This window comes from Morone saxatilis, unplaced genomic scaffold (assembly GCF_004916995.1).
Source record: "Morone saxatilis isolate NCDOM2014 unplaced genomic scaffold, NCSU_SB_2.0 Contig3, whole genome shotgun sequence".
Taxonomy (NCBI): Eukaryota; Metazoa; Chordata; class Actinopteri; family Moronidae; genus Morone; species Morone saxatilis.
In genome coordinates this window covers 5073325-5092182 of record NW_023339873.1, presented here as the reverse complement: position 1 = coordinate 5092182, position 18858 = coordinate 5073325, and the positions used below count along the sequence as shown (strand labels likewise).

At 40.7% G+C, this 18858-nt stretch overlaps 1 protein-coding gene across 1 annotated transcript; it reads left to right on the top strand.

The window, feature by feature from the left end:
• Positions 1 to 1752: 1752 nt before the first annotated feature.
• Positions 1753 to 15749, top strand: dcaf5 (ddb1 and cul4 associated factor 5). The gene is made up of 8 exons (XM_035673482.1): positions 1753 to 1916; positions 2534 to 2570; positions 2728 to 2867; positions 4689 to 4818; positions 6093 to 6306; positions 10577 to 10643; positions 11622 to 11749; positions 13696 to 15749. The coding sequence occupies exons 1-8, from the start codon at positions 1805 to 1807 to the stop codon at positions 15019 to 15021; spliced, it is 2154 nt and encodes a 717-aa protein (XP_035529375.1). The 5' UTR covers positions 1753 to 1804; the 3' UTR covers positions 15022 to 15749.
• Positions 15750 to 18858: the final 3109 nt, after the last annotated feature.

Sequence of the window (18858 nt, the reverse complement as noted above, 5' to 3'; positions counted from 1 at the left end):
GTGATTGCTGGGAGTGAAGACAGGGAGGGGAGGAGAGAGAGAGAGAAGAGAGGAAGAGAGAGAGAGAGAGAGAGAGAGAGGAGAGAGAAAGAGAGAGAGAGAAAGAGAAGAGGAGAGATCCTCCACCGGAGCAGGAAGCTGCTGCTGGGACTACCCGAGAAGACAGAGGAGGTACAAAAACAACGTCGACATGCAGCAAAGCAAAGCGGGGGTATCCACCCATAATGTAGACCCAAGCAGAGCAGGAACACCCGTGGTGTGCCACTTCTGCTGCCGAGGCAAACCCCGAACAGATGTCGGGCTGCAGCGCGTGAACACAAAAAAAGTCAAAAGCAGGAGTGGAAAGGGGGTGGCCGTGTTTGTTTTATTCGTGGCTTTTTATCGCATGGGTAGAAAATGAAGGAGCTGAAGGGCTGCGGTATGCGCTCCTCAGTGGCTTTTCTGTCCCGCAGAGGGCTGACCGGGCAGCCGCTCATGAAGGAGGAATTCAGAGACGCAGGGCTGCAGGCTGCACCAGCCTCTACAAAGAAGGACATGCTCGGACAACTTCGGCTGTGTCAACGCCATCGAGTTCTCCAACAACGGGGAGACTTGGCTTCGTGTCTGGTAAGTTGACAAAATGTCCCCCTTTTTTTTTTTTTTTTTTTTTTTCTCCCTTTCGGCTGAGGCTGTTTTTAAATGTGTTAGCATGCTAGCGCTAACTAGCCAGGCAGTCAGCTGAAACCCGCCCCGGGGCTAGCTGAGGTAGCCTAGCGTGCTAAGCTAAGTAGATAGCCAAACAGAGAGCAGCAGCAGCAGCAGCCTCGCACCGGTCCCATATGTCAGCCCATAAGCTCATCACTGTGGCAGCTGAAGTGCACTTTTTTTTTTTTTAAATCTCTGACGAGTCTAATCATGGCTTCCACCTGAAAACACAAAGGTATTTGTGTCCAGAGAGGATTAAAAACCATCACCTGGCCTAGTGTGACAGCCTGAGGCTTTGCCCTTTTCTGGTCTGCTGAATGTTTACTTTGCACAGTAAAACCTGCATTTAACTTAAAGTCCACAATATGAGCATGACTTCACCTGACCACGTAGGTTAAAACTATCCAGATGCTCCTCAGGAACTGTCCACTTCACTGTCCCTGTCCATTTGAGTACAGTTATTAACTCTGGTAGACTATTGAAACGACCTCCTGATCTAGATTTTGCACCATATGCATCACACAGTGGTGTTTTAATGTTGCTCTTGTATAGGTGTATTGAAAGCCACCTGCAAAATACCTTATTTACAGACTATATTGTGTAAGGCTGCAACTAAACAACGAAGATTAAATGGTAACTGATTAATCCGTTATCATGTATTCAGGGAAATGTTCATGAATTATGTAAATCCATCCATCGCGGTCTACGGTGACGTCTTCTAATGTATTGTTTTCTCTAACCAGTAATCTTTAAACTCGTGGATATTCCCTGAAGAAACCCCAAAGCACATTATCACATTGGAGAAGCTGGAACAACGACATCAAAATAGCTGCTGGAAAACTGTCTTGATTAACCAACTTACCATTAGCTTACCTTTGTTGTGAATTCCAGAAGAGCTTTAACTCTTCAGGCCTCTAAAAATGTATTAAAATGAACCGATCTGAGAAGGTGTTTTGGTGAACTGTTGTGACTGTGAATTGCTTCATTTTAAAGTGTCTTAAGTGGAAAAGTTTGGAAACCGCTGCTTTAGTCTATTCTGTGCATTTTTGTTAGTTGGTGGTGTTAATCCGTCTTTGTCCTGTCTTCAGGAGGAGATGACCGCCGGGTGCTCCTGTGGAACATGGAGAAAGCCATCCACGCTCGGTCCAAGCCTGTGAAACTGAAGGGCGAGCACCTGTCCAACATCTTCTGCCTGGCCTTTGACAGTACAAACAAGAAAGTCTTCTCTGGTGGTAAGAAAAACTACATCTGTGTGGCTTTTGTTTGTGGCTTGTCACTCTGAGGCGTGTAGGTATAAGATAGATCTGATTAAATGAGAAAACTTTGACGCACTAGAGGATGCAGCAGTCAACAAAACTGACATTAGAGACCCTGCAGGTGTTGAAATAAATATACAAAATATACATATATGCATGAAAATAAGACTGAAAGTAGCTTTATCTTTGTTTTTACATAATCAGAAAGCAAAATAATCTAATAGACAAATGTTTAATGGATTCTTTTCTGTGTGTTAAGTGGTTGGAGAGATGTTGTAGTTACTTCCTTTTTTGGTACAAATTATCGATAGAAAATTTAATGATTTATGTTGTTCTGGAGGCATGTGCTGAATGCTGCTTACTGACTACTGTCAAGCCGCCATGCAAATTAGTCAGGAGGATTATATATTGATGATGCTGTATAAATATTTATTTGTTACTTGATAGATAACTAACCACACACCATTTAAAACAACCCTGGAGGCCTGGCTAGTTTTGCATATTAACTCTGAGGTTGAAGATAAGAGCATTTATATCTTTGAACTTTAATTCCTTCAAATTGTGATTGAAAGTTTGTTTGTTTGCTGTTTCAGGAAATGATGAACAGGTGATTCTTCATGATGTGGAGAGGTGGGTGAAACATCACATATAATGCTGCTTACTGTAGAAACAGTTTGATGTACTCACAGCAATTATAAAAAGCTTTCTTGTGATTAAACTTCTGGCGAATGTACTTGTGTTTAAACGAACAAAGCGATTAACATTTGTGTGATTGTTGTTTCTACAGAAGAGAAACTCTGAACGTGTTCCTGCATATTGATGCCGTGTACAGCTTGTCTGTCAGTCCGGTCAATGACAACGTGTTTGCCAGCTCATCTGACGACGGACGCGTTCTTATCTGGGACACCCGCGAGCCGCCAAATGCAGGTAAGTGAAGGAGGCGTGAATGTTCTGTGAAAGCTCATTGGTTGATGGTAATAATAACTTTATTATAATGCCAATTGTGATGCCAAGTTTAAAGATCCCATCCAGACATGTATTATGGAATCTTAAGTAGTCTGCTTGGAACAATAACGTGTGTCTGATATGTTTTTTCCACAGTAAAAGCATAATTTCCACATTAAAATCCTTAAAAGGGCATCTACTGTTTCTGCCTTATTAAAAAGACCAGAATTTATGAAAACAAACGAAGCAGTGTCGGCTGATACCGATCACTGGGTCTATTTAAAAGCCTTATATTTATACTGTAGCCTTACTTATTATTCACTATTCTTTACAACATTGTATATTAAGTTGATAATACAACTGAAACCATAACAGCCTTTTATTGGTTACTTGGAGCAGCTTAGAGCTTAACAGTGTTTCCCACAGAGTGACAGTGTAACTGTGGAGGGTATATTTCTATTTCTGTAGGTCATTTCTTATTTCACCATTTTAATTCTACTTCCACCTTATTTTGTTGTTTTATTGTTTACTCACAGGGGGACTTTAACGTTTCTGCTTGAAAGGGCCGTAAGGGATGTAAAATTAAAGAACTTTCCAAATGATGAACAAGTTAGATAACTCACCAACATCTAAGATAGGATTTCTCATAACCTGAAAATATATACTGCTCTTGTGGGAGGCTAACAATGGATTAAGAAGAGAAAATGGAATGCATGTGTTTCCAGCTTCCCAAATATCTTGTGCTGGAAGATCAATAAATAAGTTTAAGATTTATAATCAGTCTGGTAAAAAACACCGGATCAGTGTCTGAAGGTAGCTTTATTACATTAAAACGAAGCTCTACAATCGTCTTAATGATAATAAAAATACACAAACAAAGCTTGTCTCTAAAGCATGTCCTCTTTTATGTTATCTCTTTGTGGTTGTAAATAAGAAGCTGTTCATAAGCAGTCACACAGCGTATTTTAAGTGTCCCTGTTGAACTGAAAAGCTTGTTTAGTACTTCATGATGGGACATAGTGAGACTTGTTGATAACTTTAAAAATGCAGTGGATCATCTTGCATGACGTACACATCCTTCTATTTTAGAAGCCTTCCTTGTGACCAAGTTGGCCTAATAATACATTTAGCAGTAATCTATTCCATGTCTGCCAGCGGGCTTTTTATGTCGGTCTGTTAAAGCGCTGAAGCCCCAGTTTGAAAGGATGAAAGTTTGCACACAAATGCATTCCTTTGTTAACCAAGCCTTCTGTCTAAATACAAGTGGGGTTGTATTATTAGTTACATTGTAGTATAATGCATCAACATAAGTAAATGACACCTGCTGGGCTGGGAAACATTTTGATTAAATTGTTTATTGACAATGTGCAACAACAGTGATGTCAGTGTTTGGGGCCGGACTGCTGAGTTGACTGCCCTCTCCTGGTATTTCAGAGGAGTGTAACTGGATCATATCAAATGTGCTCCACATAAAACTCATTTTTGTGGCAATAATCTGACCAGAATAAGTATAGAATAGTAGAGTAAGACTCTTGTTAGCAGCTCTGTTAGACTGTACTTTGGCACATCGGTGCTTTGAGCTAAATGCTAGTTTCAGCGTGCTAACATGCTCACAATGACACATGCTGATGTTAAGCAGGTATCATGTTGACCATGTTTGTCGTTTTAATTAAGTGTGTTTGCATGCTTATATCTGCTAATCAGCTAAAAACTTTAGTCGCTGCTTGAGTGACTCAAAAACAGCCACAGAAGTGTTAATAATGATGTAACTGTAATTCATTAAAATCTCATCTCTTCCTGTAGAGCCGTTCTGCCTGGCTAGCTACCCCTCAGCCTTCCACAGTGTGATGTTTAACCCTGTGGAGCCCAGGCTGATCGCCACAGCCAACTCCAAGGAGGGAGTTGGATTATGGGACATCCGCAAGCCACGCAGGTTAGACGTTTTTTCATGACCCACTTTTTAAAATAGGGTGAAACTTTATTGTTTCTAAGGGGGAAAATAAACCATAGTAGAGTTAATAAAAAACTAATAACAAAAATCATTTGAGTTATTAAAACACTAAAAGCATTTAAAGAAGTAAAATAGGTTAAAATAATGTGAGCTGAAGTCAATTTATGCCGCTGAAAATATCCTAAGTTTGTAAAGAGGCAAAAAATGTACATTGCTAATTATATATTTTATTTTATCCATTATACTGTATATTTTATTGTTCATTTCAAACATGTCATTATTAATTTTGGTCATTTTGTAATAGTGTACGAGTTGTTTGTATCAACAGAATGGGTTTAAAGTAAAACATCGTCCTCTGCTCTTGTGATGCATGTTTGTCCACTAGGTGGCGCTGTTGTCTTACTGTTCAACTAATCACCACTATCAGTCTGCCAACTGCAGAACCCCTCGCTGCAAAAACCAAATGTTTATCCCACTAAAATGACTCTGTGAAAACACTGAATTGTGCTGCTGAGCGTGTGTTTATACATACTCAGGTTAGGTTTCAGTTATTAATACACAAATGACGGCACTTCCAATAAAAGTAAGCACTGAGTCATTAACGTCCTCCAATGTTGGCTCTGCCTCTCTGCAGTGTGGGTATGTTTACACTCACTTCTTAGAGATTTCCTCAATTTACTGTTAAGCTTAAAAACAGCTTCCAGTTGAAGTTTATTTAATGAAATACCTGTTTTTTTTAATTATAATTCAATATTGACAAGTCTCTTTAATCTTCTAATAAGCTGCTGACATATTACAGTTTATCTTCTGATGATGTTATGCCTTTTTCATTTTTGTTTTTGTGATCACACTTATTATTTTGTTTTGCTAGAAAACTAGTCAGGCTTTGACTTAAATATTCAGCAATTCTCTTTTGCTGTTGTAAATAATAAAAAATTGCAACATCATCTGGTGTTGACAAATTGTCAACATCCCCCTATAATATTCAAGTTTTCAGTTTCTGTCCACAAGATAAACATCCCACTGCTTCCTTTAAGAACATTTTGAAATGTCACATCATCACTCTCTGTTCTCCTATGGCATGTGATTCAGAAATGAAATCAATAATTCCATGAATAAAAAGCAGACTCATCATAATAATTCAATTCTCACTCCTTTTTATATCCTTATTATATCAATATATTAACAAACTCAACAATTATTTTAGTCACTTCGGGCTCAAGACTCTACTATGTTCTTTCCTTCTCTTCTCTCAGCTCATTGCTGCGGTATGGAGGCAGCATGTCCCTTCAGAGCGCCATGAGTGTTCGTTTCAACAGCACCGGTACCCAGCTGCTGGCACTGCGGCGCCGCCTGCCCCCCGTCCTCTACGAACTGCACTCCCGCCTGCCCAGCTTCCAGTTTGACAACCAGGGCTACTTCAACTCCTGCACCATGAAGAGCTGCTGCTTTGCTGGGGACAAAGATCAGGTTGGTCATCTGATCATCCTGAACTATAACTACTGCTTCTATCATTAATAAGTTAATATGACAGAAACTTGGTTAATAATGTAGTGACACATTTATAAGTTATAGGGTTGTACTAAATCACATCAGAACAGCAAAAAGAAAAACAAGGCATGCACCCCTTCCCCTTACATACAGGCAAATACAGTCTATGTATGAAATATTATACAGGATGTCTAATAATATTCAGTTTCATGTACATATGCAGCCTTAAAGAAACGTCTAGCACATATTATATTTGAGATTTAGCTCCCGATACAACAAGAATAACCAGAAAATAGAAATGATGTGAAACAGTGGGGAGATTGTTTCGTATGACTGTGTGGTTACTTAAAATGAAATGTAAGGAGAATGTTAGGAACATGTGGGATCAATAGAAAGAATAAAAATAGAAGAATATATTAGTTCCGTCTGTGAAATTGGGACTTTAAGTTTTGGAGGAACACCAGAAGCCGCTGTACTCAGCCAATGGTCCTCCCGTTGGTCCTCCTCAGACATGACATCACCCTGCAGTCATGTTTATTATGTTAACATTATCCTCGGGTGTCAGCAGAGCTCATGAAAGCTTAAAAATGATCCCTCTCTACGTGAGTGAAGGAGATAGTTTAAAGGTTACAGAGTCAGGTCAGGACTGTACAAGAAGGTTGCTGGTGTGAATCAGCCCACCTGCTGCCAAGTTGGACAGAGAAACTGGATCTGAATTGCTTTTAAATAGGGTTTTTGAGGAGTAAGACCATATTGGGTCAGTGGCTCCTATATGTAGTAATCACATTTTCTAAGGATTACATACAGAGAAGATCTGATACCATTTTTTCCTTCCCGATACCAATTCATAAACCTGAACTTCGCACATCGGCCAGTCCAGTACCAGTCCAGTCATTTTTTTAACAAGCATATATTACTAAGCCTGTATGATTGATATCGTTGTATGGCCTGGCTCAGGTTAAACCCTTTGTCAGAGTTGGAGTCAGAGTAGTGTGGGTCATGACTTTGCTACCCTGGAAGAAAAAATGGCGACTGTTATACTGCAGGGTCTCGTTTTAGGGTTAATAAATCGTGTGGTATCTGATCGGTGTACAGACACGTGTACTCGCTGCTAACCGAAACCGTATTTTAGCCATTATTGGAGGAATTTCCAATACTGGTATCGGTATTGGAATAACTATTTACATATATATATATAAATCTTACTTAAAAAAATAAAAAGTATATTCATATGCATGCACATGACATTTTTGTGTATCGCAATGGAAAATAATTAAAAGTTTGCACCTGTTCAGTCCTAGGTTGGATTTGATGATAATAAAAAGTCCAACATATTAATGTGTGTACTGAGGGGTATACAATAATGAAAGTTTGACTGTGCTCAACGAGCAATGTAACACCTTTTTGAAAATCTTGTTTTTGCTAACTGCCTGTGGTTTACCTCTTGTTGCAGTGATGTAGAAGTGTAGTCCAGGGTGTATCAGTATAGTGACTGTACGTGTGATTACAGATGTAACAGCAGCACATTTCTGACCACATCCAACCACACCCCGTCAGTGGTACAACAGACTCAAAGCTCTTAATCAAAGATCACAGCAAACCCCTGATTTTCATCCTGGTGTTAAGTTACTTTTTAATATAATTGCCTGCTCTTGATTATTGGATTTAATAATGACTTTTTAATTGTAATACACTTATAGCTGCAATAAGACAATTTTCACTAGGGGCCAGAAAAACCAACTCAAGTGCCTTGTTGAGTTTATCAATATGACCATACAGTACATACTATCACATGATATAAATTATTATTATTATACAACATAAATGTATCAACCACAGTTTTTTTTACGGTCTATATCATGGTAGTTATTCCTTTCTGGTTTTATTGGACCACTGTAGGCAATGTTTTATTCATATCACCCACTCCCTACTGTGTGTGCACTTATGGGAGAGAGATGCTATCTACAGTTTTATTGTGGAGGGTTGTGAGAGCCACTGGGAGTCACACTTTAGGTTTCAGGACAAAACTGGAGAAAAGGTCAACTCTAACGGCGCAAAAATTTATAGATACTGGATGTCAATTCTAATAAAACTGCACAGTTTAGAGGAAAAGAGAAGAGGTGACCAAAGAAACCATAAAATGTGATGTGACATGTGAAGGACGTAATAGACGTTGGACCAGATGATTTCCTCCATTGTTCTCACAGCGCTCTAATTCTCAGAAACTTCCTCATATAGACCAGAACCACAGAGGATTTTCTCATAGTGGTGTGAAAGCAGAGGTGCAGAGTGGTTACTTACCACACAAAACTGATGGAAAAGAAAGAGGGAGGGAGTTATGGGTGTGACATTCCTACTTGACGTGTCCTCTGGGAACCTGAGGTGGAGCACACAGGTGTTCAGTTCAGAGTGTGTTCATGTCCCCTGGAGCTACAGGGTCATGACTAACAGTCTAAGTGTTTAAGGCATAATGCTTTTTATCACCGTAGAGCATTTTATGTAGGTTTCTTTTTGATGGAGACATAGACTACACTTTGTGACCAGAACAGTGAAAATGTATAGACCAGCCTACATGATTGCAAGCCTTCATTTTCTGGAAACATTCTTCAGCAAGTCTCTGAAAATGCTTAAAGTTAAAAGAGAAATATACCCCCAGAGACCAGCTGAAGAAGGAAATTGAAGACATTTGTTTAAATCCTTGGCAGATATAACGGCACAAAAATAATTCACAACTTGACAGAATGTCAGAACTCCGGCAGCACAAGATGATGCCTAAAAACAAATGCAAATAATTTAGCAAAAAATGAGCCTCCAGATGGTAAAATAAGGCTTGAAAGACATTCCAATTAAACAGAAATGTGCTAAAAGAAAGAAGAAGAGAATAGAGGAGGAAAGTATGAAGGAAAGTATTTTCAAGAAGGAAAACATTCTGTTCACATTGTGCACCTAAATATTTGTATGTGTATAACCAACCTCCACATCAAATGCTAGTAAATTAGGGAGGACAGCCGAGCTCCGGCGGTAGCCATAGGCACTGGCTGCAACCACAGCTCTAATGGGCACACCCATTGCTCTGGTCATAGCCAGCAAGATAAAGTATCCTCCAGGGCACCCTTAAAATGTAGAAAATGCAGTGCTGTGCCATATAGACTGCCTCATGTGCTAGAAATTGTGTTGGCCTTTGCAGAACCCACATGGTTAAACAGTCAATAGTTCCTTGTCCTTCCTGTGTTTTTATAATATAGGTGTTGTAGTCATTTAAGTCACAAAGAAATGTATTCTTAACCAGGGTTTGTTTCACCATAAATGCATCACAACTTTCTGCACTACTTTTTTTGCCCCTAGTCCGCCACTGTCCATGTTCATAGTCTAATCACAGCTACAGTGGAGGCCTGTCACATAGCTCATCATACATTCACTGCCCACAATATACTTTTACATTACTTTAGACAGCTTGCTAATCACAACATTATGACTAAGTTACAGTAAATGCCTATTATGAGCACATTCTCAACCTACAGTTGCAAACATTAATTAACAATACTGTAATAGGTTCAAAACTGCCATGTTACGTTACACAAGAAAAGGTTTTTAAGATGTGGATTAAAGTCCAATGAGGAGCAGGACAGATCTAGTGACATTAATCTAAACTTCCGGACTAGTCTCCACACATTGGGGAAATATAACACAGTGGATGTGCTAGTCGTGAATTAGGCACAACACCTTGGCATGTGAAGAAACCCAAAACTCGACAGGCTTTCTGTGCCTAGTTACGGTTGCTAAGCTATGATTGGACAATCACTAGTCAGAGGAAGGGTTTAATGAATTGTCAATCATCAGATTGAACAACCAAGAGTGTTAATGAAGGAAATAACAACCCTTTACAGTCAGTGCAAAGACCTACTTTCTCTACATGTTGCTTTAAGACATACTGTATGTATAAGAAGCGCACCCCCCACTTCGGCTCTGTCAAAACTTACCTTAAGCGACAGGTTTAAGTGGAACCATCTGTTTACAAAGTCAGACGAGGAGCTGGAGCTGTGTTAGGGTCAGGCTGTCATGTCATGTCAAGAGCGTGTTTGATCCACATTATGAGACGAAGCCCTGCGATAAGATCTGGTGGTTTTGTGCCATATATTGACCCCCCAGGGTTTGTCTGTACAGGGTTTTCCTGTCCCTTAAGGTCAAATGGAAAGTTTTGTCATACAAAATGGAGCAGACTTAAATCTCCCTTTGTTTTCCCCCTCAGTACATCTTGTCTGGATCAGATGACTTCAACCTCTACATGTGGAAAATCCCAAAGGACCCAGAAGCAGGTGAGTTATTGGATCTGTCTGCACCAACTGCATATTTGATCTATGTTGATGCGTAGGCCATGATTTAACTTGATTTTTGCATTACCACATGACAAAAGGAGGAGAATAATTCAATCATTTGGTTCCCATGGTGAGGATGTTAATTATCTTCTGTCTACTCTGCTCAATACTTTTGTTTTCTTTTGGGTTTTAAGTTTAAGTTCATACTGTTCATTGGGAAATCAGGGCATGTAGTACAAATGTACCACAACTTACAAATAGTTTTAGGGACAATGTTTTGATGAATTGTCATCCTGCAAGGTTAAAGATTTCAGTGGCGTCAGGGTAGACAAAACAAACCTGATTCTAGTCGCTGTAAGTTTCAACCCCAGAGAAAATGATGGACGTTTCTACACTCCTTGCCAATGAGCATCAGCCCAGACTGTGGTTTGCCCTCAGTTCATTTGGTCACAGTATACTTTCCTGGCATGAGAACTATCAGATCTCATTATATAATCTTCCGTTTTATAGTCTCAGTTCAGGTAAAGGTCTTACTTGTATCAAACTGCACCAACTTTTTCATCCAGACTAACTAAAAAACAAATGTAAACGCTGAAAAAGTCTGAAATAACTGCTCCACATAGGCTTACTGTGAACACGCCTCAACTCTGAGAAGAAAATCCCAAAAATGCAACAATCCAAGAATGTGGTCGTTTGTAGCTCTGTAGCGCCACCTGACACATTTATGGATTTTTATTTTCCCTGGAGTTACTCACACTAAAAATATGTGCACTGGACCTATGTGTCAGACTAATGGCATATTATGAGGATTACATTACTGCTGTTATGACTGCCATATTTCACGGTCTGTATTTTCTATCTTGGAATATTCAGAAGCAGGTCAAATAATCATGGCTGACTTGTATTTCTGTGACTCTGAGCCTATATATTGGTCTGCTGTTATCACATTAAACAAACCTGCATTCATGTTCTTTCAAGGAGGCCCTGGTCGTGTGGTAAACGGGGCTTTCATGGTCCTGAAGGGTCACCGCTCCATTGTGAACCAGGTTCGCTTCAACCCTCACACCTACATGATCTGCTCTTCCGGTGTAGAAAAGGTCATCAAGGTTAGTAAAGTAATATCATTGCTGTATTTTTTTTTACAAAAGAAAGTCTTTTTTTAGAGACCGGATTGAGGCCTGAATGACAAAGAGGTAAATGTTCTATCTGCTGCAGCATCAGGCTGTGTTTGGAGAAATTGTTCTGTAAGTGGACAGACTAAATTTGAGTCTGCCCTCAGATGTTCAGACAGTAGACGTGCCCTTAAGTGAGACATTGATCTCCAATGACACCACGCAGTAACCGACTAAGCTCCGACTTCCCTTTGTGGAGTGGGGAGTGGGGAGTGAAAAAAGATGGATTTCCCCCTATCATTGACTGTCGTCTGTAACAAATGACATAGGGCAGCATTAAAAAACTGGGTCATGGGAAGATATGAATGGTTCCACACATACAGTATTTCTGAAACCAGACCCAGACTATGACTGCACTACACTGCCAGGCTTTCAAACGTATTAGCAATCGAAGGCAGCCTGGATAAAATAGCAAAGGCTTCATAAGCGTATCATTAAAATTATTGATAGGTGTCTGCTGTAGCTCAAGCTGGATTGGGCTGAAACATCAGTTTTATTTTGTGGTTAAAAAAACATAGAAATTGACCCCTGATAGAATTCATGTGGCGAGCTGTTTGTTCTATACTGTTGACTTGTTTGAAGGGTTCACTGTTAAAAAAAAAAAACCAAAAAAAACCCCACAACAATAAGATTTTTTTTCTGCTGTTGGACTAACAATCATAGCACGCAGCAGCTGCGTTTTTGTATTATCTTATTTTTATTGTCTTAGTCAGTGCAAGCTTTCTGAGTCACTGTATTGTCCTGGAGCTGACCCCATGAATAAACCAGCCAGCATTTGAAGTTGGCTCAATGTCTTGCTGATTTTTGACTGAGTCTGTTAAGCATCATCAGTCAGTTATTTTGCGTGTGCTCATAGAAACCGAGCACATGCTGTTTTGTTATCCTTTACTCATATCAGTGAGCTGTCCACTCCTTCATCTGGTCTTCTGTTTTACTTGTGTAATAAGTAAAACCTAAAACCATGGTTACAGTTATCTCTACCACGGCTTTGGATAGCATTTGTGATGTAACGATACACCCAACTCACCATTTGACACATATCATAATACGATTTTATTATTAGTTTTTTCGCAAAATGAGATTGAAGACAAATTATCACTAAAAAAGATTCCTTTATTACTTTTATCTTACATTTTCTTTATTGAATTATAAAATCCTTTTTGTATTACTGTAGTAGGGTATAATCTAACAGTGCATATTTCCTTATCTTTGCACCTTGATACCACAATTGTTATTACAATTCATTCCTAGATAGAATCGTATTAAACTTAAAGGTTATCACTTATACATATTCTAAGCTTTTATGAAGTTTTAATTCGATAGCTTTGACTTAAAAACAATAATAATTTGAATAGTGCCTGAATGACATTTGGTTTTGTGACTGCATGTCGAGAGTTCCTCCTCTGACTGAGAATTTTTATCAAGTTAAGGTAACAAGAAAATGTGGTTTCTTACTCAGATTATTTTAATTGGGTTAAGCCCTTTCCAAACAGTCTAAAAATCCATTTAGTGGAATGAGAAACAATTCACAAAGACCATTGCACAAGGGGAAGAAAGATTCAGATTCTTTTTTTGTCAGTACAGTAACATAAGCTCTCTGTTTTGTACATTTTGCTGTACAGAGCGAAAGGTGATACAGGTCCAGGTGTTCTGTAATAGCAGGCTATGAATAACGAGGAATCTTTCAAACTGACCTCTCCGCTCTCCCTTTTTGCTCCTCACTTTTTCTACATCCATTTTTCATCCTGCTATCCAATCTGTTTAACTTTAAATCCTTTCTTTCTCAATCATCTCCCTTTTCCACCCTTTTCTTGTAACTTCATTCCTTCCCCCACTTCTCCTTCCGCCATTCCTCCCCTCTCTTTCTCCGTCTGTCTCAGGTCTGGAGTCCCTACCAGCAGCCCGAAAGTTTAGGTGACCTGGAGGGCCGTGTGGAGGACAAGTCACGCAGCCTCTACACCCATGAAGAGTACATCAGCCTGGTGCTCAACAGCGGCAGTGGTCTGTCCCACGACTACGTCAGCCAGTCCATCCAGGAGGATCCACGCATGATGGCTTTCTTCGACTCTTTGGTGCGTCGAGAGATCGAAGGCTGGAGTTCCGACTCTGACAGCGACCTTAGCGAGGAGGCTATCATGCAGCTCCATGCCCGAGGGCGCCGCACCACGCGGGCCACACCAGTGGCTCCCGTCGCTGTCTCGACTGCTGGTCACCAAAGTGACTCTGACAACTCGTCGTCCTCCTCTCTGGCTGGACCGGATGCTTCAGGAGGGGAAGAGCAAGCCGAAGCGGAGGTGGAGGGGCAGCCCAGGAGACGGGGCAGGCATCAGCGACATCAGTCAGGCTTCCTTGTGAATGAGGACTCTGACTCGAGTGAGTTTTGGCTGGACCCCATGCCCCGGCCTCGTTCCCCAAGCCCCAGGGACAACTCCACGCTGTCCAGCCCCACCTCCTCTCCTTCACTTCCCGCCGAAGCCTCCAGCTCTTCAACATCCACTTCCAGCTCCAGCAGTGACGACGAGGAGCGGCGTAGTGCAGTGAGGCGGCGCAACGTCATGAGGCGGCGACGCATGCATGTAGTCTCCAGAGCTGAGGATCGACCCGAGTCTGTACAGGCTCTGTTTTCAGCCATCGACTCCTGCAGTTACCCATCTATATCAATCGAGGACCTCTCTTCCTCCACATCAGGAGAGGAACAAAAATCTCTCCAAATCAAGCCCCTTACTGGTGGCGCCAGAGATGAGGAAAAATGTCTGAGCCCTTCTGACTTTGTGTGTCTGAGCCCAGTAATGTCCCCCGAGAGCCAAGAGAATGAGGAAGGGAGTGACAGGACTGAACTAGAAAGACATCCAGCTGCATCTCCGCAATCATTGGTTGGACGCAGGACTGGACAAAGGGCTACTTCAGAGCCGGCTTTAGACAGCTCTGATAGCGGAGAGGCCTGTAGCAGCTCAGGGGCTTTAGACAGTAACTTGCAAAGCCGACGTAGCCTTGGAGTGAACGGGCAGCACCGGACTGTAGCACCTTACGTGAGTGAGAACCTCCTTGTCTCCTCAGAATCAGAGGAAGAGTCTGCCGTCACACCTGAAGACACAAGGCCACAGAGAGAAAAAGGCCTGGCACAGATCGCTCTGAAGCGGACTCATGTGGGATCAGAGGAGGGCGAGTCAGGCTCCTCACCCTTGGAAAAGAAGTTAAAAACATAATGACATCTCTTTCTCATCCTGGAAAGAAATCATTTGTTAAGAGACTTAATTTAGGACGTGGGTTTTCTATGGGTTTTTAAAACTCAGCTTTTTCATTTTTCGTCTTGTTGTCATGTGACACATGAACTTGCGCTGATTATGAGAAGAAGACGTTAAAGAACTTAAAAAAAAAAAAAAACGGTTAATTTTTGTTTCCGAACAAATGAATTAGACAGTGTCATCGTTCCTTAGGCTGAACCACAGATGACGTTAAACGATGAAAAATATAAAACATAAGCTAAATATTGTTGTTAACAATGGTATTTTAAGTGAAACCCATTTATTTTCATGCAGCATCAGTGTTTTTTTCTCAAGCTCTGGTTGTTGCAGAATTCTCCACCCTGGATTTGGAGCTCCTCCAGCCATAAAAAAAAGGTCTTATGGAGGACAAAAGCTTTGCAGCATTTTAATTTCTACAGTTTCACACTGAGCATAAATCTGATCTGTCTTGTTTTTATTTTAAAATGATTCTCTGCTAAGACTGCTTCAGGGGTGTCTGAGGGATCGACTGTCGCCATAGTAATCTTAAGGAGTACCATTTGTTTAAGCTGTGCATTGAAATGATGCTTTCAGTGTCTCTACCAATTGTTTTTTGTCTCATTATCCAGCCCCTGGGTACCATTACAAGCCAGCTCTCGCTTTTGTTTTCCTGCAATTAAAGAATAATTTGTTCTCCAGTGACAACGCCACAACTTCTTCCTGAGGCTTCTCTTATTCACAGTAGAGTTTGAATGGTGAAATATTTACTTTCTCTGACACACGTCTGTCTGAAATAATGGAAAACAAGTTATTTAAGTCTAGATTAGGGTCCTCCACTACCAACTACTAACCGAGTTGCCAAGGCAACGCAGCCTCAACTCTCCCGTGAAAGAAATATGAAGCCTTTTCAGCTGCCCGTGACCCTGAGCATCCAATGTCGACAAGACTAGAATATTTTATTGACTGAACCAAAAGCTATCATCGCTTCCATTAGGAGAATGGGCATATCAGTTATTAGCACTCTGCTACTCTAAAAAAACACATACATCACTGAGTTAATGAGTTAATGTCCATCTCTGAAAAGGCTGCCTTTTTGTGTCTTGAAAAAAACATATTTACAAAACAAGCTCACCACAAAGTCCATTTAGTAGTTGTTCTGGAGATTTCAGTCATATCACATGATCGTTTGCTCAGTTGTCATGAAATTATTAAAATGTCCATCTTTCTAAGCACTTTAATGACCCATTTTCCATGTTGCCTTAAATATCCAATATGTAATGTTTAGGAGGATCTATTGGCAGATATGGAATATAATATTCATAGATACCACAGGTCACTGTCCAACCAAACACAGCGAGGGATTTGCAGTCTGCAACTACACTACTAGATGCCACTAAATCCTGCACACGGGACCTTTTTAAAGGTTGAGATGAAAGTTAATTCTTGACATGGAAATAGAAGAAAAATGGGAGTTTGAGAATCTACAATTCCATGGCAAACAGTGGTGTAGTAAAGGTTATACAGAGTATTTATTTTTCAGTCAGCATTCGGTATACCCACTTCTAAGTCCCCTCTGATGTGCTTCATTCAGTCGTGTGCTTTCATGAGTGGATGGAGTAATGAATGAATTAAAATGCATTAATGATGTAGTTGTTTTACCCGTCTGTGGGCCTGTATCGATTGCAAAATCGGCACCTGTCCTGCGGCGAATGTTAATATCATAATGATTCTTACTAACTGACGTCAAGCAGCAGAAGTTAAGTGATAATCTGAAAATACTGCTTGGACAAACTCCATGAGGAAGTATCAAGTAAACCTTCAAGGTAAAATTGCACCAGAGCCAAAAATTCAGTATTCCTAAGAAAGACAGGATATTGCCCCATCATGAGGGGAATAACCATAAATGGACGAGTATCTGTTCCGCACATAATTAAGCCACACCCACTTAGATTCCCCAACTGTGTAATGATTGTCCATGAAACACATGATGTCATTGCTTTCTGAGGAAACAGCAATACCAGTTGTCTCCTGTCTGCAGCCTGAACGCCGGCACTCTTCTGCCAGACAAAGCAGACTACCAGAGGGCATACCAGTGGTTGTTGGGAAAGATTACAAAAGAAAACACACCACATGGCGTTACTGCCCCATGAGCTGGCGGTGAAGTGGTAATCTGAGGGCAGGCAGACTTGTAGTTGAGGGTTATCGAGTTGTTTGTACTGCTCTCTTGTCAAAATAATTTCCTCTACGTCTTAGAACTTCTCAGTGTGGCCGTCACTTATCTGCAGGAAGTAGACACCCTTCATTTAACCCCTATGCTTCCCCTGGGACAAGTATTCAAATAGTGTATTCTTTAGGGTTGTTTACATTTTGACTGGAGTGTGCCTGCTGGGCTGCATATGGCTTAATGATTAATTACAGGTTACTAATGAAGAGTCAGCTTTTTTTAACAGCTAACAATACAGTTTTACCGCTGTAACATCAATCAAAATTTGTAGAGAGCTGAATTGTACTAATTCCCTAAAAGACTTAAGTCACATACGGAACACAATGCTAAGGCATGCTGCTCACATTAGAAGGGAATCCAACCCACTAGTGAACTTACAATGGATGCTTTTATCTCTATTTATTCAGGGAAGGTTAACTGGTTATGTGTGCACTTTTGAAGCAACACCCTCCTTCATAGGTCACATTCAAAACTGGGAGGAGCCCAGTACAACCACAGCCTTTGAGGACTTCCACTAGAGCGAGCATGGGTTAGGTCAAATGCACCATATTGGTTTGGGAGGGGACACCCAGTTTCTTAAAGGTCATGAAAACCTATTTTCTCAATCAGCTTTGTACCATGAATGTTGAGGTCCTACATGAACACACTATTTCTGCCACAGTTAAAAGAGTTTTGTTGTGTTGTACATGAGAGATTTCTTTTTATGTGTTTTTGTCCTTGCTTTTCTCTTTGGTTTGTGGTGGGCGGGGCTCAGTTTGAAGAAGGTGATGAAAGTAATTTTTGAGTAACTCTTAAATTACAAACGTTGATATTTAATGTTGCATAGAAATACTTAAAAGAGAAATTCTGCCCTGATTTAACTATAACATGGTTGGACTGAAAAAATTATTGATGATACTTTTTTTTATATTCTGCACATTCTTCTTCCTTCTCAGAACCTGGCGCCTACATTACCTATAATTCAACTTGACTGCTGACAGTTCTGTCAAAGATTCAGGGGGGGTAATGCTAGTAGCGGCTAATGTAGCCTCGAGCTGTTAGCCCTTAAGCAGATATGAGGAGAGGTCTAGTAACCTCACTTCTTTATAACTCCTAGTCTTCAGCCCCAACCGATGCTGACTCAGTAGTACTCCCCGAGGCCTGTTAACAGACTTTTAATGTGTAAAATGGTGGAATTTCCCTTTAAGATTTAAAACTAGGTTTTTAAGTCAGATCCTGTGTTTGAGCCCTGAGCTTCCAGTCGAGTCCAGCCCCCACCCACTGCTGCATTATACTCCAGACCTCTCCTTTCAGACTTGAGTCCTGCCATTCTTTATCCTGTGCCTACAGTATGTTCCTTTGGGTCCCAGATGGTGTTTTGGCTCAAGTTGTTTGACCACAAACCCAAACACATGTACAACTCAATGGGATTATCATGGTTGTTCTGCAGGATCCCATACATGGTTCAGCTTTAACAGCAAGGCCAACTATTTAAGAATTCTCCTCCCAACATGACTGGAATACCTTGGGAAGTTGCCAGAGACCAGACAGAGCCAAATGTACCAGCTCTTCACATGACCTGTGTGCCTCAGAAAGCAGGCCTGAGCTCCTTTGCA